At 56.7% G+C, this 25,627-nt stretch overlaps 1 protein-coding gene across 2 annotated transcripts in view; it reads left to right on the forward strand.

Moving 5' to 3' along the window:
• SCN4A (sodium voltage-gated channel alpha subunit 4) overlaps positions 1-23,989 on the forward strand; it is a 44,891-nt gene extending 20,902 nt beyond the window's left edge. For both annotated transcript variants that reach the window (XM_053892685.1, XM_053892684.1), the window contains 16 exons: positions 572-781; positions 1,401-1,554; positions 3,669-3,907; positions 5,649-5,822; positions 6,557-6,913; positions 11,712-12,200; positions 14,082-14,214; positions 14,855-15,009; positions 15,543-15,716; positions 15,841-15,963; positions 17,267-17,545; positions 17,816-17,869; positions 18,138-18,275; positions 18,784-18,888; positions 19,533-19,803; positions 20,568-23,989. In XM_053892685.1, the coding sequence (XP_053748660.1) occupies positions 572-781; positions 1,401-1,554; positions 3,669-3,907; positions 5,649-5,822; positions 6,557-6,913; positions 11,712-12,200; positions 14,082-14,214; positions 14,855-15,009; positions 15,543-15,716; positions 15,841-15,963; positions 17,267-17,545; positions 17,816-17,869; positions 18,138-18,275; positions 18,784-18,888; positions 19,533-19,803; positions 20,568-21,793 (4,281 nt within the window). In that variant the 3' untranslated portion in view covers positions 21,794-23,989. The remainder of the gene's footprint in view (positions 1-571; positions 782-1,400; positions 1,555-3,668; positions 3,908-5,648; positions 5,823-6,556; positions 6,914-11,711; positions 12,201-14,081; positions 14,215-14,854; positions 15,010-15,542; positions 15,717-15,840; positions 15,964-17,266; positions 17,546-17,815; positions 17,870-18,137; positions 18,276-18,783; positions 18,889-19,532; positions 19,804-20,567) is intronic.
• The last annotated feature ends 1,638 nt before the right edge of the window (positions 23,990-25,627 follow it).

Raw genomic sequence — 25,627 nt, forward strand, 5'->3', positions numbered from 1 at the left:
AAGTACTGAGATCTGGGCCTGGCACAGACCCCCAGGCCTCACAGGAAGCAGTCGGGCCGCTTAGAAATTCAACTCTGCTCTTACACAGTTATTTAGCTTCTACTGTTTGCATGGAAGGCAGGTTGAGTCTAGAGCAACAGTGCCTTCTGGCCACTGATAATGTTTCTAACACTGACGATATTAACGATAGTAATAATGACAACTACTATTTGTTGAGCTCTTACTAGCTGCCAGGAACTGTAGAACTGTAGGATTCAACTGACCCCAAAGCTCATGTTCACCATTTTTTAAATCCTGGCTCTCTGACCTCAAGATGTCTATCTCAGGTCCTCAGGGATCTCTAAGCCAGGAGACCAGGGAAGTCTGGATCCCAAGTATATATTTTGAAGCTCCCCAGAATGTGGCTTAGCCTGCCAAAGCTGACCATACCCTGCCTCAAGGTCCTCAAATCGCCAGGCTCTGTGAGGGACCTGTTTACCTATCTGGGCAATGGGTATGTGGAGAGGGGTGGTGGGTGAAATCCAGCAGGGTACCATGTGACACCCCCTCTCTTCCTCCCCCCACCTCTTAGACCCTCCGAGCAGCTGGGAAGACCTACATGATCTTCTTCGTGGTCATCATTTTCCTGGGCTCCTTCTACCTCATCAATCTGATCCTGGCAGTGGTGGCCATGGCATATGCAGAGCAGAACGAGGCCACCCTGGCTGAGGATCAGGAGAAAGAAGAAGAGTTTCAGCAGATGCTGGAGAAATTCAAAAAGCAGCAGGAGGAGCTGGAGAAGGTCTGAACTCAGGGAGAGGAGGCCGAGGATCCAGGGAGCTCCCTGCCCCTCAGCCTGGGTTCTCCCGGGCAGGCAGAGGGTGAGGGAGAGTCATGGGGTAGAGGTTGCAAGGCAGGGCGAGCGCTAGGCCCCAGGCCTAGCTGGGGGCTGTGGTGGGATGGGAGGTCTAGGCAGTAGAAAGAGTAGTTTGCAGCTTTGTGCCTCTGTTTCCCCATAAACAACAGGGATCTGGAGCAGTTAAACCTGAAGTAGCCTTCCAGCTCAAATATCTATGGTTTTGTGATTCTTTTGGGGCAGGAAATGGGTCTGTGCTGAGGGAGAGGTGGGTCCTGATGAGGCCCCAGGGAGCAGCTGCCCATTTCTTACCATCTCATCAAGTGTGGGGTCAGTCAAAGCTTCAGAGAATGGAGGGTCTTTGGGGATGAAGGTCTTCAGTCACTTTGGCCCCTACCCTGTCAGCCCCACTGCCGCAGAGATTGCCCCCCAAACTGCACCGGGCTCAGTGCAGGAAAAGAAGAGGGGCCCCCGTCCTAAAGCACTTGGAAAGAAACTCTGAGAGTCAGTCCATCCACTGGGCTCAGAGATGGACTCCATGCGCACCACCCTTGCTGACCCACAGGCCAAGGCCGCCCAGGCTCTGGAAGGCGGGGAGGCACATGGGGACCCAGCCCACGGTAAAGACTGCAATGGCAGCCTAGACACATCACCGGGGGAGAAGGGGCCTCCAAGGCAGAGCTGCAGCGCAGACAGCGGTATCTCTGATGCTATGGAAGGTGAGTGCTCAACACCCCTGTAGACATCCTGTTCTGCCTGTCCTGCCCATCAGGCCACTCGGGCTCCTGGTAGGGGGGTGCACTTGGGGACCTGGCTGGGCCCAGCATTGGGAGGACAGTACTTTATACAGGTGTGGAAGAAATGGCTGTGATAAATATAGTGCTGGCTTAGCTTGGCCCAGTCCTGACTGCAATGCCAGGCTGCTGTGGGAACTGGGGCTTTCCAGGAGAGCCTGGGGGGCTGCCAAGGCAATGGGGAAGGACAGGATAATAATACTAACCAGCAAGGCCCAGTGTTCTGCTAACTGGAAACCCTGTTCCTCGGTGTCTTCTGGGTGAAAGTTAAAGGTCAAAGATCAAACTCTGCCCGGGTAGAGTCACAGATTCTCCATACTAAATCCCTGTACTGCCCTTATAAGTCTCAGGGAAAGAACAGGATACGGTAACAAGGGCAGGGTGGATAGACACAACATGGATAGATGGATGGATGGAAGATGGATGGAAGGTTGGATGGATGGGTGGGTGGGCAGATGGATGGATGGATGGATGAATAGATATATGGATGGGCTGAAAGGTTAATGAATGGGAAGAGACATAAGTGTATGGATAGATGAAAGGAAAGGGGGGAGGGAGGGAAAAGGGGAGGGAGTGAAGGGAAGGGAAGGAGGAAGCAAGAGAAGGAAGAATAAAGGAAATCTGACAAAGAAGAGATCTGGTCCCCTTCCCATGTCCCCCTCCCCTTCCTTGTGCCAGGAAGGACCTGGAGGGCCGAGAACTTTGCAGACCTCTGGAGGGCACCATCTCACCTGATTTTGTGTGACAGGCATCCAGGAATCTGTGCTCTGTCAGAGAATGCCCCAGGAGATGCTCAGCATCACTGGCTGAGGAGATCACTCAACACTGCCCTTGCTGGGACCCTTGTGAGAAGTTTTGGGTGTCAGACATTGTTTGAGGCACCTGCCCTAGCACCCAGCTTGGGGGTAGGGATGTTACCATCAGACTAGAATCTGCAGCCTTTGAGAGGTCCAATTCCCTGCTAATTCCCTGGGGTGTCCCAGTCATACTGTCAAACCCAGGTCCCCATGGGACTGCCCCCCCTCCAGTCCCCTTTCCTCATCTATGAGTTTATTGGCTCATAAACTTCTGGTGGTAACGAAGTGAGATCATGCCTAGGCTGAGGACACCCACAGGCAACGGAGGCCTTGAAGGCCAGGAGGAAGGGCAGCTTTATCCATGGGCCTAACAGCGTTCTAGTGCTAAGGTGGCAAGAATAGACAGTGATTCCAGAAAGCCACTGTGGTGGGAAAGGACAGACTGGCTGGAGACACTCTGGTGGTGTCAGCTTTACTGGGAATGGGAGGGAGAGCCCTCAGGGGGAACCTCGGTCTGCTCCTGAGTGGCCCTGGCCAGCAGCAGGTGGAATGGGACCCAGCCCTCTACAGTGGCCTCCCACCTCTCCCTAGGGACCCTCGCGCCCAGCCAGAGATCACAGCTCCAGACCTCCGTCAGGGAGTGAGAGTCATTGAGGGGCAGGCTTTGTGCGGTGGGTGCCCCGAGAAGGAGCAGCTGCAGGTGGAGCCTTAAGAGAAGGGGCTTCATGGGGCGCCTGGGTGGCTCAGTCGGTTAAGCGTCCGACTTCAGCTCAGGTCACGATCTCGCGGTCCGTGAGTTCGAGCCCCGCGTCGGGCTCTGGGCTGATGGCTCAGAGCCTGGAGCCTGCTTCCGATTCTGTGTCTCCCTCTCTCTCTGCCCCTCCCCCGTTCATGCTATGTCTCTCTCTGTCTCAAAAATAAATTAAAAAAAAAAAAAGTTAAAAAAAAAAAAAAAAAGAGAAGGGGCTTCAGACAAGCCTGGCTAAAGGGGTGGAGTTTTCAGGGTCAGAGCAAATGGGCAGGGCTGGACCCTGTGGGGTTGGACCCTGTGGGCGGGGCCTGCAGGGGCAGGTCTTGAGGGTGACTGGCTGAGAGAGGGGCTTGGTGTAGGCCTGGCTGAAGGCTATGGGTTGGAGAGGTGGAGTTCAAGGGGCAGGCCTAGAAGGTGGGACCTAAGATACAGGCCCGGGAAGGAGGACATGGGTGGGATCCTCATCAGGTGTGTTTCTACCCTGTTCCCAGAGCTGGAAGAGGCCCACCAGAAGTGCCCACCGTGGTGGTACAAGTGTGCCCACAAAGTGCTCATATGGAACTGCTGCACCCCATGGATGAAGTTCAAGAACATCATCCACCTGATTGTCATGGACCCCTTTGTGGACCTGGGCATCACCATCTGCATCGTGCTCAACACCCTCTTCATGGCCATGGAGCATTACCCCATGACAGAAGAGTTTGACAACGTGCTCACCGTGGGCAACCTGGTAGGGAGGAGAGAGGGAGAGGTATCTCTCCCACGCAGGACAGGAGAGGGGCCGCAGGGCCCTATGGGGCCAGCTGGGCTGTTTGGAAATATGTGGCACTATTGGGGGGCATACAAGGGTCATTTTCCCAGCATAGGGGGGGCATGAGCTGATGTACAGGGAGATATATGGGGTGATCCATGGGACGTGGAGTTTGGGTTTTAGGGTATTTGCAGGCAGAGAGAGTGGGGATGAAGTGCTGGACATTTTAAGACCCAGAGTCAGGGGATCTGGGGTCTAGGTCATGCCCTGGAGGCAGAGGTGGGGGGATGGTTGACAGGTCTCCACTTTCAGAGGTTGTTGTGGGCCTAAGAGGGACCAAGAGACCTGAAAGTGGGGGCGTATAGCCATGGGCACCCAGGCCCAAGAGGCCCCGGGGCATAGTACCCCAACCCTAACCCCCTGCCCACTACCATTTCTCCAGCACGGTCAGGCCAGCTCCCCTCCGGCCTTTCCTGCCCCGCTATTGTTGACACACACTGATCCGCCCGCTTATCCCTGCCCATTAGGAGCATTATCACCTCGTTTCCAGCCTCCGTGGAGCCTGACAAAGGGAAAAAGCCGCCTCATCCTCCAGCCCTGCCCCGCCCTTCCCAATTCCCTTAGACATTTTTCCAGATGGCAGATGGGCAAGATGTTCTCCCCACCCCGAGGGTGCGGGGAGCCCGGGGAGAATAAAATTTGGGGGCCAGCAGCAGTAGGAGGACTGTGTGGGTGGCATGGGCATCAGACCCTAGACTTCCCAGCCTGTGCGAGGCGGGCACTTCTATCCCATGGAGATGCCTGTGGCAGCCATGCCAGGCTGGGCTGGAGGGGCAAGGGCGTGCTCTGGGCGTGCAGCTGCTGGGGTGTGCGTGATGGGCCTCGCCCGCTGCCTGCTCACCCCCTGCCCACACTCTGCTGCCGTCTGGGCACCTGCCACGGCCAGGGACAGCTACTGGGAGGGGCTCAGCATGTGCACAGGCAGGCTGTGGACCAGGGCAGCTGGTGCCCGGCAGGAGGGGGCCATGCCCAGGGAGCTTTCAGAGGCTAGGCAGCCCGTGCACCCCTGTGCCAGGTTTGTGGGGAGCAGCTCTGGTCTTCCCATGGATCCCTGACCTCACCCCCTTTTGGCCCCTACCATAGACTTCTGAGTCCACTGAGATTTGCTGAGTTCTGGGACCCCTGCCAGTCAGGGTAGAGAGGGTAGGGTGTAGAGACAGGAAGACTGAACTAAGCACCCCAACACCTGACTTTGAGATCTGACTCGTTCCCGGATGGGTGGCAGGAGCGAGCACTTGCTGTTTCTCTCTCTGACCCCTCATTGTTCTCATCTCTGGGACAAGTGACAGTCACTCCCAACTGCATAGGGAGCGGCACACCAGTGAGGTCATGATGTGAACCACAGAGTGCTCTACGAGTTCTAAGTACTGTGGTGGAGGTTGGCCCCGAGAAGTTAAGTGACTGGCCCATGGTCACAAGGCCAGAAGTGCATGGGTTCGGGTCTGTCTCTGCTCTGTGGCCCGGCCATTGCACTCTTCACTCACATCCACACACACGTGGGCGGTGGGTTCCGCTGCCTGCCCCCCCCCCCCCCACTCAGGGCTCTGGACCGCCCCCCTCAGGCCCCGCGGGCTCTGCCAGGAGGTGGAAGTCACGGGGAGACTCCAAAGGCCCCGGGCTCCCTGAGGCTCTGTGACCCGGATGGCACCCCACCCCACAGGTTTTCACAGGCATCTTCACAGCAGAGATGGTACTGAAGCTCATCGCCCTGGACCCCTACGAGTACTTCCAGCAGGGCTGGAACATCTTCGACAGTATCATCGTCACCCTCAGCCTGGTGGAGCTGGGCCTGGCCAACGTGCAGGGACTGTCCGTGCTCCGCTCCTTTCGGCTGGTGCGTGAGGCCCCGGGGCCAGGCTGAGGAGGGGTGGGGTGGGGGTGCCAGGAGGGTCAGAGGAGAGATCCCCAAGAAGCCACTTGTGCTTCTCAGAACACTAGGAACCTCTCTTCCTAGAAATGGGGAGAAAGAGAGCACCCCCCTTATCACAGATGGCTGCCGGGGGCCGAAATGACAGCCCCAGGAGCTGACCCCTAGTGACCTTGGGTGACAGTGGAGCAGGGACCATATTGCAGACCTGAAGCCTGGGACTCAGGAAGCATCAGTAGTAGAATTGGGAGTCCAATTTAGTATCCTGTCCACCACCCTATAGGAGTGCTTCTGTATTTTTTTAACTTCATTATGGGGCCTTTCGTTCATGCACAAACGTATAGAGTATAATGAACCTCTGTGTACCTGTCACCTACTCCAATGGCCATTAACCTTCTGTCATTCATGTTCCATCCGTCCCCCACTTCTGGGGGGTGGGAGGGGAAGTAGGTGAAAGCAACTCCTGACACAATGTCACTTGTAAATACTTCAGTCTGTATCTTTAAGAGATGAGGGACTCTTTCTTTTGAACACATAAAGAGGATGAGGTGATCGGATAGGAGTATTCCCATTTAATAGAGAGGCAGACTGAGGCCTCAGATCACTCATGGGAGAGTTCTTTCTCCTAAAGATGCAGCTCCCTTTGGTTGGGCCGGGGGTCCCTGGGCCTCATTGTCCCCCGCCCTCCCCCTGCCCGGCAGCTGCGTGTCTTTAAGCTGGCCAAGTCGTGGCCAACGCTGAACATGCTCATCAAGATCATCGGCAACTCAGTGGGCGCGCTGGGCAACCTGACGCTGGTGCTGGCCATCATCGTGTTCATCTTTGCCGTCGTGGGCATGCAGCTGTTCGGCAAGAGCTACAAGGAGTGTGTGTGCAAGATCGCCGCAGACTGTAGCCTGCCCCGCTGGCACATGCACGACTTCTTCCACTCCTTCCTCATCGTCTTCCGCATCCTGTGCGGGGAGTGGATCGAGACCATGTGGGACTGCATGGAGGTGGCCGGCCAGGCCATGTGCCTCACCGTCTTCCTCATGGTCATGGTCATCGGCAACCTAGTGGTGAGTTACGCCCACTGGGTGGCTCCCCCACCCCCACCCGGGAAACCCACGCATATCCTTTTCCTTTATTTTTTTTAAATTTATTTTTGAGAGAGCAAGCAGGGGAAAGGCAGAGAAAGTGGGAAAGAGAATCCCAAGCAGGCTCTGCGCTGGCAGCACAGAGCCCGACATGGGGCTCGAACTCATTAACTGTGAGGTCATGACCTGAGCCAAAATCAAGAGTCAGACTCTTAACAGCCCCCACGCTTTATTTCCTTTAATCGGGCTGTCCTTCAAGGACTTTTTTTCCCCATGTGGTCACACTGTATGAAATCCCTAATACTTGCCTGTGTCCTACCTCTCCCACCCAAGAAGGCAATTTTATATGGTTTAACCCAGTGGCTCTCTAAATATCTTTTATTTATTTATTTATTTATTTATTTATTTATTTATTTATTTTTTAACGTTTTTATTTATTTTTGAGACAGAGAGAGACAGAGCATGAACAGGGGAGGGTCAGAGAGAGAGGGAGACACAGAATCTGAAACAGGCTCCAGGCTCTGAGCCGTCAGCACAGAGCCCGACGCGGGGCTCGAACTCACGGACCGTGAGATCATGACCTGAGCTGAAGTTGGACGCTTAACCGACAAGCCACCCAGGCGCCCCAACCCAGTGGCTCTCTAATTTTGACCTGCTTGAGGATCACCTGGGAGTTTCTTAAAACCCAGATGCCTGGCCCCACTCCCGCAGAGTGATTCAGCAGCTCTGAGCCAGGGCCTGGGAATCTGCATTTCTAACGAATGCGGCTGCTGCCGGTGCAGAGACCACACTGTGAATAGTACTGTTGAAACTTAGTGTTTGGGACAAAGTAACATGATAACTGGAGTCAGACCCACGCTCCAGTCCCAGCTCCGTTGTCATCTGTGTGACCTTGAATAAGTTACTGCTCTCTGGTCAGCTGGTTTCTCTGACTTCACATGGAAGAAAAATGGTGGGCACCTCACGGGGAGGCTGAGAGGCTTGACTGTGACAATGTGCAGGAAGGTGCCACGTAGGGTTGGCACCAGAACTTCTGGGCCTCCTGTCCTTCTCCCACCGGCTCACCCCTCTCCGTTCCTGGAATCACCCGGGAGCAGGGAGAATCCAGAGATGGCATAAACTGCCTCCATCCTGCCACTTTCTGTGGCTCAGGGCTTGGCCTGTGGGGCTGGCGCAGGGGAGGAGCTGCAGGAGGCCACGAGGCACAAGAGTGGGGCCGTGACCAGCATTTCTGTGGTAGGGCCCGGGAAGGCGTGTCTCCTTGTCCTGACACCCACGACTCCTCCCCTGGTCGGGGTGGGTGGTGTTCCTGCCAGGACTGCTGTGCCTGGCTGCCCCCTGCAGTGCCTGGCTGCCCCCTGCAGCTGCCGACACTGCCCTGGGCAACCGGGGTAGGAAGCCACACGTCCCCACGTTCCGCAAAGTCTTGAGGAATCCTTGGGCTGCTGGGTCAGCGCTTCTCAGATATCGCTGAACTCTGTCTGGGGGCAGGGGTAGACCGATGGGGAGGGGTGTCACCTCCACTGGGGAAGAGACCATGGGACGAGGTCCTGAGCCCCCAGGGAGAGCTAGGCAGGAGAACCCAGGCTGGCTGTCGAGGGCTTGCAGAGAGACAGAAGATGCCCCATCAGAACTTCGAGGCAGGATTGGGGAGGGGGTAGCTGGGTCTGAGAAGTTTGTGAAGGTAAGTTTAAGAGGCTAGGGTGACCAAAAGGGTCTGCTGTGGGTTTCTGTCTGAAAGTGTGTAAACTCAAAAACATTCCAAGCCCCTGCTTTGCCACTTACTGACTAGGAGACCTTGAGCAAATTATTTACTCTCTCTGGCCTCAGTTTTTCTCATCTGGAAAATGGGGACGATGATGGTGATGACCTATTTCACAGGATGGTCTGAGTGCTCACCAAAGCGCATGGTCTACAAGGCCAGGGGAGTCCAAACGTTACAGGCCTGTGGGGGAAGAGGGAGTGGTGGTTTAGGTACCCGCCGTTGGCATCACACCCCCAAGTATTAGGCTCCTACCATGTGCCGGTCCCTGCACAAAGGGCTTTACATGCGTTATCCCTAATGCTCTCCACAACCCTGGGAGGCAGGTAACGTTGGTGCTGTGCTCTGAGGAGGCACAGCCTGGAACCACACAGCTAGTGTGAAACTGAGCCCAGACTGGAACCTGGGCCTATGTCACGCCAACAACATCAGTAATAGCAGCAGTGGTAAGAATGACGGTGTCAATACCAGCAATAACAACGGTGACGACTGACCTCTATTTACATTTGTCTAGCATTCTGAGCACTTTCTGCGTATTTCTCTCTAAATGCTCGCCACCGCCCGCTGGGGACATGCTGTTTTATCTCTGTCTTGTAGATGGGGAAGCAAAGGCTCAGGGAGGTAAGCTAGGAACCTGCACAGGATTTGAACCCAAGCAGTGTGGCTCCAGAGTCTGGAACCACTGCACTGCCTTTGTGTGCATGTCACTCTCACCCCCACCACACACACACGCACACACGTGCACACACACACATGCACACACGCCACTGATACCCTTTTCCAGCCCAGCTCTGTGGCTCTCTCACTCTGCTCAGAGGGAGTGGAGCGGCCCAGGGAGGCGGCACTGTCCCCGCCCACTGCCCCCCCACCCCCAGTCTCATGGGAGGTGATGTCTGCCAGAGGACACTGCGGCATCCTGCCAGAGAGTGTGGGGACCCATGTCCCCTGCATCATGGCACTTGAGCACTTCCTCTGGGTTACTGTGAAGAAGAGGAAATGACCGAGGTCATAGGTAACCCGCCCCTCAGAGCCCCTGGGGGGAACATGGTGTCCATCCCCCTTCCCTCCAGCCCTCCTCCCCACGCCTTGCCCGAGGCAGCTATTTCTGTCCCAGGAAGGAGCCGTGTGCAAACCCTGCTGACCCAGAGAGCAGCTAATTCCCATCTCAGATGTGTTTCTGGCAACTGGATGCTTCCCCCCGACAAAGGGAAAGAAAGACCAATAAATTTTGGTTGGGGGCAAAAGCAGAAAATTCTCTAAGGAGTATAGAGATGGGGAGGAATCCCCCTCGCATGTTCTCCCCAAGAGAGTTATACATGTATACACACACACACACACACACACACACACACACACGCACTTTAAAGATCTTATCCTAACATGATTTTAAGGCAATGATAAAAAGACCTTGGAGGACCCGGTGAAAGCCAGGCAGTGAGAGACGCATGGCGAAATTGGTCAAGGGTGGCAGGTGGACATGTACAGGCTCCCCTACTCTTTCGTGTCCACTCACACACCAAGCCCTGACCCAAGGCCCCCAGTACGACCCAGCCCTGCCACCCCAGCAGAACTTCACCTTCCTCCTCATTCCCTGGGGGCGGGGGGATAGAGTGGTGGATGGTAGGGCCACCATACTGTGCAACTTCTGAGGTTACCATTCACACTGTAGCCTAAACGAATGATGTCCTCTAAAGATGTGCAATGACTGGAAGCCTGGGTCTAGTCCTGGTTGTGTTGTGTGTCGTAGGGCAAGTCACTCCACCACTCTGGGACTCAGTCTCATTATTAATAATATGCTGAGCTGGCCTCAGAGTTAACCATAGTCTTCTGTGTACCTTGTACCTTCTGTCATTGCACGCATAACAGCCAACAAGTTTTGAGTGCCTACTGTGTGCTCTATTGATCTTTTAATCCTGACAACAATGCTGGGAAGTGGGCACTGGAATCATCCCCATCATACAGATGAGGAAACCGAGGTACAGAGCAGTGATATGATTTGCTTCAGGACACATAGCTAGTAAACTGGGGTTTTACCCCAAGCAGAATGGTTTCAAAGCCTGTGCAGCCCCATCTCTACTGCCATGAAAACCCACTGCATTGTATTCATGGCACTGATCGAATGTCTGTCTCTACTAGGTTGGAGAGCCACGACACCGCAGTGGGAGAGACTCAGCACATGCCTGTCCCTGAAAAATAAAGCTAGAGACCAGAGGGGTAGACCAGTCACCTCTTAAGGCCTTCAATAGGAATATGGGAAGGAAATTAGATGGAGCAGGGAATCCCAAAGAAAGAGAAGGGGGTGAATAACAGTAGGTCAAATGCCCTTCCCAGAGCAATAGCATACAGGGATATGAACACCAGGGAGCACAGCCTCTATTAACAGACAGGAAAAAGGAGCGCCTGGGTGGCTCAGGCAGTTAAGCGTCTGACTTCGGCTCAGGTCATGATCTCGCGGTTCACAGGTTCAAGCCCCGTGCTGGGCTCTGTGCTGACAGCTGGGAGCCTGGAACCTGCTTCGGATTCTCTGCCCCTCCCCCACCCCCACTCTGTCTCTCTGACTCTCTGTCTCTCAAAAGTAAATAAACATTAAAAATAAATAAATAAATAAACCAGACAGAAAAAAGAAGGCTCAACAGATTCAGGGTCTCAATAAGTCCTGGAAACTCAGAGACATGAGCTCTGTTCTTTGTTCTGCATTCCCCAGCAGTGGAGTTAGAAGACAGGATCATGGAAAGAGTCCCTGTCACCCAGTGGGCCTCCCCAAATCCTGCCTCTGCCATGGTCTTACGGAATCCTATCGTGCGCCTAGGCCTCAGTTCCCTTATCTACAAAGCGGGGCGATAGTAACACTCCTCACTTCCCCAAGCAGCTGTGAGAATCCCATTAGGTAATATTCTTTCAAACGCCCAGCATGTGGCCGTTCTGATCTGGAGGCCTGAGGCCCCTCAGGCTGGCCGAAGGCGGCACCCTCACGGGCCCAGGGGTTGAGCTGAGCTTCCTCCAACCTCTGCCCCCCAGGTCCTGAACCTCTTCTTGGCGCTGCTGCTGAGCTCCTTCAGCGCCGACAGCCTGGCAGCCTCAGATGAGGACGGTGAGATGAACAACCTGCAGATCGCCATTGGGCGCATCAAGTGGGGCATCGGCTTTGCCAAAGCCTTTCTCCTGGGGCTGCTGCGCGGCAAGATCCTGAGCCCCAAGGAAATCATGCTCAGCCTCGGGGGGCCCGAGGAGGCCGGGGAGGCAGAGGAGGCTGGGGAGAGTGCCTCAGAGGATGAGAAGAAGGAGCCGCCGCCCGAGCAGGATGACAAGGACCTGAAGAAGGACAATCACATCCTGAGCCACGTGGGCCTGGTGGACGGCTCTCCCCCCAGCATTGAGCTGGATCACCTCAACTTCATCAACAACCCCTACCTGACCATTCACGTGCCCATTGCCTCCGAGGAGTCCGACCTGGAGATGCCCACGGAGGAGGACACTGACACTTTCTCAGAGCCTGAGGATGGCAAGGTAAGCCCATCACGGGGCCTGGCTTGACGGGGTCAGGGGTGAGATAGATATGGCTTCAAACTTTGTGTGACCTTGGACAAGTCCCAACTCTTCTCTGAGCCTCACTTTCTCCATCTGTAAAATGAGGGTAATGGCACCTACCTCGGTGAGCATTTGGTGAGATGCTGTGTATAAAGCACATGGTATGCTCTCTGTGCCTGGTGACTGCTGTTACTGCTGTCAATACAGTGATTCTGATGGGCCTTCCCTAGTGTCCCTTCGCTCTGCAATGCCACCTGGGCCCCATCTCACCAGCAGGTGGTGCTCTTGGACAGGATGTTCTTACCTGTGACACCTTAGCTCCAGGATTGGGACCCCTGAGGCCTCTCTCAATCCCCCTCTGGGCTTGAAGTCCTTGCCATTATCATGTGTTTCTGTTTAGTCCCCACTGGGGCTAGTCCCAATCTCCCAGTGTGGGCCAAAGTGCTGGGTCTGCGGTCTGAGGGGTGGAAGGGGTTGGGGGCCAATCAGGTTGGGTATAAGGAGAGCAGAGGGCTGGGCACAGCCTCAGCAGGAGCCTTGACCCACCCACCCAGGAGATGCCCCTTCCTCCTGCCCCTCCCCTGCAGGGGTGACAGAGGGACTGGTAGTCATGCCCCAGCAGCTCAGGCTGAGGCTAGGGCCTTGCCTGGACCTCCCCGGGGAGCTGGTTCTGAGCCCCCAGGCTTCCCCTCGCCTGGCAGGGGAAGGGCTAGCAGATCAGCTAGGGCAGAGCCCCCTGCCCACCCCCACCCTATTGGCCTTGGGCCTGGCTGGGTACTGGAGCCTGAAAGAACTTTGCCCTAAAAGCTCTTGACTCCTTATTCCCCCTAAATATGTGGCATGCTGTCTTACCAGGGGGCCGTATGCCTGCCAAGCTATAAATACCCAGGGAAATGTGGCACCAACCTCGGTATGAGGAGCGGGGGTGGGGGAGTGCTGGAGAGCTTGGAGGGCCAAGGCTCTGGGGACTCTGAGAGGGGCAAGCATGGCTCCAAGGGGGATTGTGGCAGCTGGGACACACAGGCAGGACAGATGACTCAGTGCGTGAACTAATGTCTGCCTCAGTTTCTCTTTCTGTCAACTGGGCACAAGGACCTCTGTAATTTTCTGGTCACCATTCTGGATCCAGAACTGCCCCCCAAACTGCCTGCAGGGGCCTTCAGAGGCCTCACCTCCAGCCATGAAGGGGTCCCCTTGATGAGGGAGCCTAGGGCTAGGAGCCTGGCCTGGGACAGTGCCAGCAGGATGTGGCAGAGCCCCGGCCAGGCCAGAGCACCAGCCTCCCCACCCCCCACTCCCACCCCCAGGTTCCTTTGGCCCCAGGCTGGAGCTTTAGCTGAGGAGAGTTTTCCTTTCTTTCTGGATTCCTCAGCCCAACAGACCCTGGGAATGGGAAGGCTTAGATCTTCATACCTGCAGGCTGTGGCAGCCCCAGTGCCATCCTGGCCCCTTTCTTGCTCCCTCAAAAGTCCCTTCAGGCCTCTCATTCCTCTACTATCCCACCCTGTGCCTCCTAGGACCCCCAGCCTGGCTCAGCCACCCCCCAGCCTGCTTGTCTCCAGCCTCCTCCCTTACCTGAGGCCCTCCCCTGCCTCCTTGTGCCCTCACCATCCCTTCCCAGGCCTCAGCCCTGCCCTGATCCACATCTAAGTGCCATGGTCACTGTGGTTCTTCTGCAAGGGCCGCAGTGCTGACTCTATAATCCAGGGTTGAGTGGATGAATGAATGAAAGAATGATGAATGAATGAGTAGGTCTGCTCCACCCCCTCTTTCTCCTCTGCCTCCTGGTCTCCCATCCTGACCTCCTCCGCGCACCTGGTGGGAGGACCCAGGGGTCATGTGACCCTGTGGCCCCTGCAGCAGCCACCGCAGCCCCTCGATGGGAACTCCTCCGTCTGCAGCACCGCCGACTATAAGCCCCCCGAGGAAGACCCCGAGGAGCAGGCTGAAGAGAACCCCGAAGGGGAGCAGCCTGAGGAGTGCTTCACAGAGGGTGAGGACAAGCCTGTGTGCATGCACCCCCCACCTCACCTGGTGCCTCCCCCAGCCCGGCAGCCCCTGGAAGGGACAGGCCATGCCAGGGGCCTGGGGCGGGGGGGTGGTGGTGGACAACAGCCCTGGCCTGGCCACAGCCAATTGTGCCCTTGAGGACATCTCAGGATCCTGTGCATCACAGAAACCATGCAGAGCCTTCCCCACCCCCCAACCTGATGCCGCCTGTTCTGACACACCCCAGAGGGAATACAACCCCAGGGAGGGGTGTCAGAGCCTGGGATGCCTCCCAGCCCCTGATCCCCTGAACCTCCAGTACACGCAGCCCCTGAGGACTGCCTTGCAGAATCCCCGCAGGGCTCTGAGTGTGACCCAGCCCAAAGCAAGTGCCTGGGAATGGCTGCTTTAAGACCAGTCTCCTCCTTGGCCTCATCCGGGGAGAGGCCTGCCCAGCCCAGCCCTTCAGGAGATAGCCCTGCAGAAACACTGGGGCTGGGCTGGGCAGCCTGAAGGCTGCTTGGGAGAGGCGGAGAAGATGAGGACGGCTGCACCTGGGAAGGTGGTGGGAACACGCTGATTGTGCGTCCAGAGGCCGCCCCCAGTCCTGTGACATGGCGCCCTTGCCCCCTTCCCTCCCCCAGCCTGTGTGCAACGCTGCCCTTTCCTCTACGTGGACATCTCCCAGGGCCGCGGGAAGATGTGGTGGACCCTCCGCAGGGCCTGCTTCAAGATCGTCGAGCATAACTGGTTCGAGACCTTCATTGTCTTCATGATCCTGCTCAGCAGCGGGGCCTTGGTAGGCACGGCCCTGGGGACGGGCATGGGCAGAGGACCTCCCAGGGCTCCCTCCTTTCCACACTGTGGGAGGGACGAGACCTGGGCAGTCTGGGCCCCCAGAGAATCCTAAAATGACCTACCTGTGGTTGCAGGATATGAGGTAGAATGTGTGAATTTTCTTATAGCGACAGATGGGGTCCAGCTCCAGTGCACCCCCAGCAACAGGTGCCAACCAGCACAGAGGCGGGACGGCCCTGGGAAGGTTGAGGTGGGGGGAGGGGGCCAGGGTTGAAGATGTGGCACTGTGAAGTCCCTCCGAGCAGATGACTGAGTGTTGCCCCTGGGGAAGGGGAGCTGAAGGGCTCCTCCCCGTGGGAGAGCTCACTTGCCCCCACGGTGGGCCCGGGGAGTCTGCGAGAAGCCAGCAGCCTGCCCCTGGCCTGGCCCCCAGTGCTGCTGGGAGGCAGCAGCATAGGGCAGGTTTGGGGGGGGGGGGCGTGGCTGTTGCCCCAGCCTCCCGCCCCGGCCACCCCTGGCTGTGCTGGCCCCCAGGCCTTCGAGGACATTTACATCGAGCAGCGGCGGACCATCCGCACCATCTTGGAGTATGCCGACAAGGTTTTCACCTACATCTTCATCCTGGAAATGCTGCTCAAGTGGGTGGCCTACGGCTTCAAGGTGTACTTCACCAATGCCTGGTGCTGGCTTGACTTCCTCATTGTGGATGTGAGTGTGCCCCCCACCCCCCCGCCCCGCGGCCAGATCCAGAAGCATTCCTGTGGCCAAGCACCTTAGGGAGCCCTGACTCGGAGGCCCTGCACCTCCTGATCACCCCACCCTCCCTTTGCAGGTCTCCATCATCAGCCTGGTGGCCAACTGGCTGGGCTACTCGGAGCTGGGACCCATCAAATCCCTGAGGACACTGCGAGCCCTGCGTCCCCTGAGGGCGCTGTCCCGATTTGAGGGCATGAGGGTGGGTACTGAGGGGGACTCTGAGTAGAGCTCGGGATCGGGGGAGCAGCCAGTGCAGGGCAAGGTGAAGGGGGCGCAGGTCTATACTCCAGCCACCACTGGGGAAGGAGAGGCCTTGAGCTCTGGGCTCTGCTGAAGGCCAGACTTGAGGGCCCCCAGACATCCCACACCACCCAAGTGCCCCTCCGTAGCTTATCTCTGCCATCACTGGGAGGCAGCAGAGACTGCATCAGCTCCCAGGAGGGGCCATGAGGGCACCGAGGCCCGAGAGAAGAAGAAGGAAAGCAGGTCTGGGGTGTATAGGTGTCCCTCTGAGCCTCAGACTGGGGCCTGCCAGGGCTCTGAGACCTGGATGAGCCGGCAGGTGCTTGTGCCTGCCCGTCCTTCCCTCAGGCCCTTGAGAATAGAAGTGACAGTAAATACAGGGTTTGGCCAAGACAAATGGGATTTCCCCAGCCAAGAGAGGTCTGTTGGGAATAAAACCCACTCAGAGGGACAAACTTCTGTGAAGCAGCTGGTTGTAGGCCAGCAGTGCACTCAGCCCAGGTGACTCCCTCCTGTTCATGCTAGGGGCTGGCCAATGCTGGACACCTCCCCAACCCCCACCCCCACCCCACCAAAACCAGGGATCCTTTCCCACCAAGGGGAAATGGCCTCCCCATGGCCATGCAGCCAAGAATAGAGCTACCCCAGGCATCACCAGGTTTGTGCCACCTACTCTATCTGGAGGTCCTAAAGAGCCTCTCCTTGAAAAAGGACAGCTCTCAGATTTAGCCCGGCCTGACATAGTGAGGTTGGCCTGTGTGGCCAGCCCTGGCCACAGGGCTCCAGTCTCAGGTTCCTTCTGCTTTGAAGACCCCAGTGGCTTCTTTTCTGTGTCTGTGTCTCTGATGCTATGAGCAGATGAGCAGGGGGCCGGGTCACGGGGGCTGAGTTTCCTATGGGGGCTGAGGAAGGAGTGTTTGTCTCCTGCCTAGTGACCCGTGGCCAGGCTGCTTCCAGAGAAGCCTAGTGCCCTGACTCTGGGCTGATGGCTCCAGCCAAGCAGAGAGCCCTCTTCAACCACTAGGCCAGCAGCACCCCCAACCCTACTCTTCAGTTCCCCATCACCCACCCCCACCCCCAACATACAGCCCAGCAGACTTCTCCCCCTGGCCTGGCCCAGATCAACCCTCCTCCAGGAAGCTGTCCCTGAATAACAATGCCCAGCCCTGTCTGGTCCCCTTGTTAGTGTAGGTGGAGGGCCCTGTCCTAAAGGGGATTGGGTAAAGACCTGGCAATGACCCCTTCCCCCGGCCCCCCAGGTGGTGGTGAATGCCCTCTTGGGAGCCATCCCCTCCATCATGAACGTGCTGCTTGTCTGCCTCATCTTCTGGCTCATCTTCAGCATCATGGGCGTCAACCTGTTTGCCGGCAAGTTCTACTACTGCATCAATACCACCACCTCTGAGAGGTTTGACATCTCTGAGGTCAACAACAAGTCTGAGTGTGAAAGCCTGATGCACACGGGCCAGGTCCGCTGGCTCAACGTCAAGGTCAACTATGACAATGTGGGTCTAGGCTACCTCTCCCTCCTGCAGGTGGTGAGTGTAACCTGCTGCCCTTGCACGAAACTGGCATGGAGGTCCTCCTAGACTGTCATTGTCCCTAAGCCCACTGCTCCTTGTTAGGAGGCCGCCCACCTTGCTTCTGGTGCTATGGGACCCTGACGTACTATCTAGACCACTCTGGTCTCTATTTGATGCCTGCCCCTTGGGGCTCTGGGGAGGACCAGGCAGGGGTGAGGAGGGAGACTTATGGATGGTGGAAACAGGAAGCAGCCCCTCCCCTCACGCCCAACCACACTCTCACAGGCCACCTTCAAGGGCTGGATGGACATCATGTATGCAGCTGTGGACTCCCGGGAGGTGAGTGGGGCTCCCTGAGATACGGCTGGTGAGCCAGCCAGGGAAGAGGACTCAGACCAGACACGCACAAAGGCACATTCTGCCCATCCCCACCCCCGTGCCGCCTCCTCAGGAGCCCCCAAACTCAGCAGCCTGGGGGGGTGGGTGGAAGGGTCCACCCCTGGGCCCCAGGCCCTTCCTGCCCACAGTGAGATGGGAAGCAAGGGGCAGCCAGCATGTCCCCCCAGACCTCCCCATTCCATCCCGTCCTGTCCTGTGGACTCTGCAGAAGGAGGAACAGCCACAGTATGAGGTGAACATCTACATGTACCTCTATTTTGTCATCTTTATCATCTTCGGGTCCTTCTTCACCCTCAACCTCTTTATTGGCGTCATCATCGACAACTTCAACCAGCAGAAGAAGAAGATGAGTATCCAGCCCAGCCATCCCGGGGCTCTGTCCTCCCTCCCTCTGCTCACCCGTCCCTTCATATACTCACTCATGCCACCTCAGCACCTGCTGTGCTGTGGCTGGCTGCGTGATTGGGGCAGCAAGCCTGGGTTCACATCCTACCCAGCGACTTTGAAGGTAGTGATTTGACCTCTAAGAACCTTATTTAAAAATGAGGTTGATGCTACCTGCCTGACTAGGCCATTCAGAGGACCCAACACGATACTGATGGAGAGCATCTGGCCCAAAACAAGCTATGGGGCAGTGCTGATCCTCTCCCCTATGTCTGTCACCTCCCTCCCCTCCCTCCCTCCCTTCTCCAGACCCCTCAGTCCCCCTTCACTTCTTCCCTCAGCCCCCATCTCTGGCCCCTCCAGGTCCCCCTCCTGGCATGGGGGTTGCTTTAAGGGTGGTGCCCGAGGTAGGGAGGTCCTGGAGGCAGAGAAGAGGGACCTCCAACCTTACAGGCCCCATCTCATTATACTTTGGAGGGAAAGACATCTTCATGACGGAGGAACAGAAGAAATACTATAATGCCATGAAGAAGCTTGGCTCCAAGAAGCCTCAGAAGCCAATTCCCCGGCCCCAGGTACCAGCCCTCTGAGCCCCTCCTCTGGAAGCCTCTATGAACCAATGAGGGCAAAATGCAGGCTGCACTCTGCCCACCAGGCTGTGTCGCTGGTGTGAGGCCGGGTCCACCTGCAGGGAAGCTGGGGTCACCAGCCAGGAGGAATGGGGCCTCTTTATAACTGCACAGAGGCACCGCGTGCAGGAGCGGCAGCTGCCTGATAAACCCCAGTCACTGCTTTACCCCTCACTTGGCCCTCCACAGCCCCCCAGTGTCCGCCCACCCCTCCAGCTGGTGGCCTCAGGGGCAAGGGCCCCTAGAAGTGGAAGGAAGAGGACCCTCCTGAGTGAGCAGTGACTTTGGGAGAAGGATGAGAGGTTGCTGGGGGACCTTTATGGGAGGAACGGTCCTAGAGTGAGGAAGATACCCACAGACCCCACAGGATGATCTGCTCTGAGGGATCCCGCCCCCCCTCCCCCACTGCCCTGGCCGACTCTGCCACAAGCCCTGACACACCTCTTCTCTCTCTCTCTCTCTCTGTCTGTCTCTCTGTCATGCTGTTGTGTCATCTTGTGTCTCCCTCCTGTCCACATCCTGTGTGGGTCCTTACCACTGCCCCCCCACATCCACCCACGTGCACCCCTGCACTCCTACCCATGCTGCAGAACAAGATCCAGGGCATGGTGTACGACTGCGTGACTAAGCAGGTGTTCGACATTACGATCATGATCCTCATCTGCCTCAACATGGTCACCATGATGGTGGAGACAGACGACCAGAGCCAGCTCAAAGTGGACATCCTGTACAACATCAACATGGTCTTCATCATCATCTTCACCGGGGAGTGTGTGCTCAAGATGCTCGCCCTGCGCCAGTACTATTTCACCGTCGGCTGGAACATCTTCGACTTTGTGGTTGTCATCCTGTCCATTGTGGGTGAGCGGGGCCAGGCCGGGCTGAGTCATCCAGGAGGACCGGGTGCTCCCGTTCTCGTGCACCTGCTCGTGCACCTGGAAAGCTCACACGCACACTTACACCCACACGTGTGCCCATGCACCTGGCATTCACAAAGGCACCCAGGGTGGGCTCACGGGCAGTCCGTCACCTGCGCACACGTGAATGCACAGCTAGAAACATTTACCTGACCGGTAGATGCACACTCAGGTGCCCATGTGCTGAGCGGAAGACATAAGATGGTGCCACTATCCATACACACAGGGGAAGTGCGGAGACGTGTGTGTAATTATGATAGCAACTAGCTACCATTTATTGATCAGTTATTACGCACCTGACACTGTGCTATCCTGGGAGGCAGGTACTGTTGCCGCGTCTGCTTTACAGATGAGGAAACTGAGTCACAAACAAGTTAAATGTCATGCCCAGAGTCACACACAGAGCTGTCCTCCCTCTGTCTCATCTGTGGCATCTGCAAATAGCCTTGGGAGTCAGCCGTACCCTCACCCCATCACCTTGGGCATATCCCACCCCCATCTAGCTGTGTCAGGGCAGAGATGTGGCCCCTGGCCCCAGGGCCCTGGAAGAGCCCGGCCTAATGGGTCATGCCATTCGGACCATGCTTCTACCTTTCCCTTATGGGGAAGAGCACACCAGGCTAGGCCCCCTTGAGCCCTGCATGCCCCCTACTCCCTGACCCAGCCTCCTACCCAAGGGCAGTGGTCCTCACCACTTCCTCCCTGCAGGACTCGCGCTCTCCGATCTGATCCAGAAATACTTCGTGTCACCCACACTGTTCCGAGTGATCCGCCTGGCGCGGATCGGGCGTGTCCTGCGGCTGATCCGCGGGGCCAAGGGCATCCGGACTCTGCTCTTTGCCCTCATGATGTCCCTGCCTGCCCTCTTCAACATCGGCCTCCTCCTCTTCCTGGTCATGTTTATCTACTCCATCTTCGGCATGTCCAACTTTGCCTATGTCAAGAAGGAGTCGGGCATCGACGACATGTTCAACTTTGAGACCTTTGGCAACAGCATCATCTGCCTCTTCGAGATCACCACGTCGGCTGGCTGGGATGGGCTCCTCAACCCCATCCTCAACAGCGGGCCCCCTGACTGTGACCCTACACTCGAAAACCCAGGCACCAGTGTCAGGGGCGACTGTGGCAACCCCTCCATCGGCATCTGCTTCTTCTGCAGCTACATCATCATCTCCTTCCTCATCGTGGTCAACATGTACATTGCCATCATCCTGGAGAACTTCAACGTGGCCACCGAGGAGAGCAGCGAGCCCCTTGGCGAGGACGACTTTGAGATGTTCTACGAAACGTGGGAGAAGTTTGACCCTGACGCCACGCAGTTCATTGCCTACAGCCGCCTCTCTGACTTTGTGGACACCCTGCAGGAGCCACTGAGAATCGCCAAGCCCAACAAGATCAAGCTCATCACGCTGGACCTGCCCATGGTGCCAGGGGACAAGATCCACTGCCTGGACATCCTCTTTGCCCTCACCAAGGAAGTCCTAGGTGACTCTGGGGAAATGGACGCCCTCAAGGAGACCATGGAGGAGAAGTTCATGGCAGCCAACCCCTCCAAAGTCTCCTATGAGCCCATCACCACCACCCTCAAGAGGAAGCATGAGGAGGTGTGTGCCATCAAGATCCAGAGGGCCTACCGCCGGCACCTGCTCCAGCGCACTGTGAAGCAGGCATCCTACATGTACCGCCACAGCCAGGATGGCAGTGGGGATGGGGGTCCTGAGAAGGAGGGCCTGATCGCCAACACCATGAGCAAGATGTATGGCCACGAGAATGGGAACAGCAGTGTGCAGAGCACAGGTGAGGAAAAGGGCTCATCAGGGGACTCTGGACCTTCCATAGGACTCATACCCATCAGCCCCTCAGACGCTGCCCTCCCTCCTTCCCCATCCCCAGGGCAGACAGTGCGCCCGGGGGTCAAGGAATCTCTCGTCTAGGCAGTAACGAGGTGGCCAGCTGAGCCTGGCACAGCCCCAAAGCTCCCTCATGGTGCCTGCTCACTGAGGGAGCAGGGCTTTGAGTCTGCGACTGATCGGCTCTCTGTTGGGGACAGGATTTGGTCACGCTGGGGCTGACACCCAGGCCATGGAAAATGGGAATTGCGCTCAGAGGCTCCACACTGGGCCCGAGGCCCCAGCTTCCATGATTTCTCATTTCAAGTTGTCCTCACCTCCTCATGGGCCCTGCTGCCTCTCCTCTTGGGGGGAGGTCAGAACACCAGAATCTCTGCCCCCCACGTTGGGGAGGAGCCAGCCTACGATGGATGGGTTAGCTGCCCTCCTGCCACCAGAGTCTTAAGGGCTATAGGCCTCTCCTCAGGAAGTGGCTCAGCACCCCCCCCAGACCCCTCCTGGATAAAGATATATTTTAAAGATTTTATTTTTAAGTAATCTCCACACCTCACGTGGGGCTCGAACTCACAACTCCGAGATCAAGAGTCGCAGGCTCCACTGACTGAGCCAGCCAGGCACTCCCTGGATAAAGATGTCTTAACCTCAGTGAGAGTGGACACCTGACCCCAGGGGCCTACCAGCCCGCCCCCCAGCTGGGACATAGCTTCATCCTGCCAGCTCATGGATTCCCTGGAGAAGGGAAACGTCACTGGTCCAGAAATGTCTCCCCAAGTCTGATTGGCCCCTGGATCCTAATGCATCTGGCTGGGGTTGTGGCCCCCGAAACCATTTCCTGCTTTGTCCATTGTGCAGGCCCCTGGCTCCCCTGGCTGGCCCCTAGGGGAAGAGCGGACAGAGGGTTCCACTTGAGAATTGTCTTTTTCTAGGAAGCACGGATGGCTGGGATAGGTTGGGTGTTGTCAGCTGCATCACTGCACTGGAGGCTTTCTTGGCCTGAACACCCAGACCTGGGGCGGGGCAGGGACCCTGGAGCTCCGGAGGTAGATTTCTGTTTCCTCCCTCCCTTCTTCACTCCTCCATTAGTGCCACAGGGCTCTTTGTAGCCTCACCAAGCCCTGAGATGCCCTCATCCCCCACCACATCTCTCTTTTCCTTCCTCCTCATCCTCTTCTTCCCCATCCTCAAAGTGATCCTAAGAGTGTTGTCGTTGCTCCCGTGTTAGAGATTTCAACACTGGGACATGCACAGCTCTCCTGGCTCAGGCCCAACCTTCCAACTTCCATTTTTGTTGGCACCACTGATCCGGGCATGGCAGAACCAGCCAGGCCTCTGCTGGCTCCCGGAGCTCAGAGGAGGCAGGGAGACACCTGCACAGGTGTCATTGGATTTATTCACTTGTGTGTGTGCCTTGTGTCTGCCTCACACCTATGTGTACAGCTGTGTGTGTGCATTCAAGTACGTGAAGTGCTACGTCCTGTCTCTGCAAGTGTGTACCATGTCAGCGTGCCCCTGTAGTCTGACTGGTGTGTGTGTGTGTGTGTGTGTGTGTGTCTGTCTGTCTGTCTCCTGTGCAGGCCTGTTGGTGTGGTGTGCCTGTGCTATATGTGGATAAATGTGAACGTGTGTGGGCAGGTTTGCACGTTGAGTCCCTGTTGACCTTAAGTTCCTCTTCTCTTTCTTCTTGTTTCTTGTGAACAGTTTGATTAAAACTCAGGAAGCAGCAAAACCTCCAAAACAATGTGTGTGTGTGTGTGTGTGTGTGTGTGTGTGTGCGCGCGCGCGCTCGCGCGCATACACGCTCGTGCGTTCCTGTGGCTGGAGCCTTCCTTTCTGTCTGCCCTGCTCGCTGGCCTCCTTGCTACCCGCTCTCCCTTCCTCCTAGTCTCTTTATCACACCCATTTGTCCCAGCCCTGCTCCCTGTCTCTTGCCTGTGTCCTCTGTGGAAGGAGGCCCCACTCCTTCCATCTTCCTGCACAAGTTCTGTCTCTTCCTGCAGAAGGTGCATCCTACAGAGGGCAGCCTCCTCCCTGACCAGCACCCTGCCCATGCCCCTTCCCTCCTCAGGCCCCAAACTAGGGTAGCCCCAAGAGCCTCAGCATCCGTTGGACGGGATACTTGCCATTGGACTGCATCCAGATTGCAGAGCCTCCCCTGCCCGTGGCCCCCTCCCCCACACGTCCACATCCATTCCCACTCTGGGTGGGAACAGGCCCAAGCCAGGCTGGCAGGCAGGCTCCTTTGTACAGTTCTTATAATAAACCTCCCCCTGGTGCCTCTCATGTGCGAGCTTCTTCCTTCCGCACCTCCGCATGTGGACACTGACAGGGTCTGAGGGCTGCAAGGACAAGAAGGGCTGGTGGGGATTGAAGCCGAATGAGGAAGGCTCGGGGAGCCTCAGGGTGGGGAGAGGGCCCCAATTCCCCCTCTGGCCCAGTCCAGCTCTTTCTTGCCCCCCTCCAAAAGGAGGCTTGGACTCTGAAAATTAAGAAAGGGGAACCTCACTAAAATGGAGTCGTGAGGTTCAGCAGAGGAAGCGCTCAGGCTGCACCACTCATCATCAATGTAGACCCAACAGAGATGACCTTGCAGGTGGACACCAATTTACTATCCCTGAAGCTGAGAAGAAAAGCTTTCCTCCTGCCCTGGCAACAGCCCAGCCAATGAGAGACAGTCACAGCTCGGCCAATGAGAAGCCACCATACTTCCAGCTCCCACTTCACACCAATGGACTTTTGTTTACAACAGCCTTCCCAAAGTCCCCCTTTCCTCTGTAAAGGAGCGCGTCCTCTCCTTTGTGGACATGCCCGCGGTTTTGCCCTCCTTGCTTGTTTGGCATTGCAATTTTCTGCCATTCCGGAATCAACCTGTCTTTTGCTGGTAAAATACCTGGCAGTTTTATTTTTAAGGTTACAACTCCCACCTCTTAGCTGGAGTCCAAGAGGCCAGGTAAGGTCATGGGCCGTGGCCCTCCACCCCTAACAGCACCACGCTCCCTCTCCCCACCCGTGACGGTGCCCAGGAAATGGTATTGGGACCCAGTGGCCCCAGTCCCTCCTCTCTGGACCCTTCGCTTCTCTGTGCGCCACCCCCCTCACCCCCGCCAAAGGCCCAGAGGTGCCTGAGGGACACTTGGTGTGACCCCTCCCTCTCCTCAGAGATACCCCCCTAAAGACCTTGCCTCTGAACCCTGACCTCAGAGAGCCCAGGGTCCCTATGGACCTGTGACAATGAGTAATATGATGTAGTGAGATGAGTCCACAGTCCTGGTGGGTGAAATATAATTTCATATATAATTTTGTTTTCTACAACTTGATTTCTGATTCCCAGGGCTGTATGTGTTCAAACTAGTAAACACTCCTTTACAAGATTCCTGCACCCCCTTTTCCTGGGTCCTGAGGTTATGTGGCATCACAGGCCACCCTGACATCCCTCAGCAGTCTTCCTGAGGCCCCTTCCCACCTTGCTGTTCTCTTTGCGTGGGGAGAGGGGCTCAGCATCCCTGCAGGGTCCTGAGCCCCCCACCAGGGTGCTGACCTCCCTCCGTGAGGTGGGGGTGGGGCTCCTTCTCACTGTAAGTTTCTGCAAACCGTGCCTAGGGCTCTGTCTGGCTCCAAGGACAGGAGATCTCGCGCAGTGCCCTGACCCACCCTTCCCCTGAGCCTTGAATAGTGGAGGAAAAGAGGCAAAATACTGGATGAAAAACATAAGCTAATATTTCAAAATTATCCACTTTGGAGAGCCAGTTATCAGTGCTACTCCCCACCTTCCTGAGGGTAAACTGTGCTCCCAGATTTCTCACCAAACGCGCAGATACTGGATTCCCTTCCACGCTTATGACGGTCCCGAAGTGAAGAATGGATTATTACGATTACTTCTGTCTTACACGAATGAGGAAACTTGGGCTCTGAGGGTTAAGA

The sequence above is a fragment of the Panthera pardus genome, unplaced genomic scaffold (genome assembly GCF_024362965.1).
Source record: "Panthera pardus isolate Hobbes unplaced genomic scaffold, ASM2436296v1 HiC_scaffold_3, whole genome shotgun sequence".
Classification (NCBI taxonomy): Eukaryota; Metazoa; Chordata; class Mammalia; order Carnivora; family Felidae; genus Panthera; species Panthera pardus.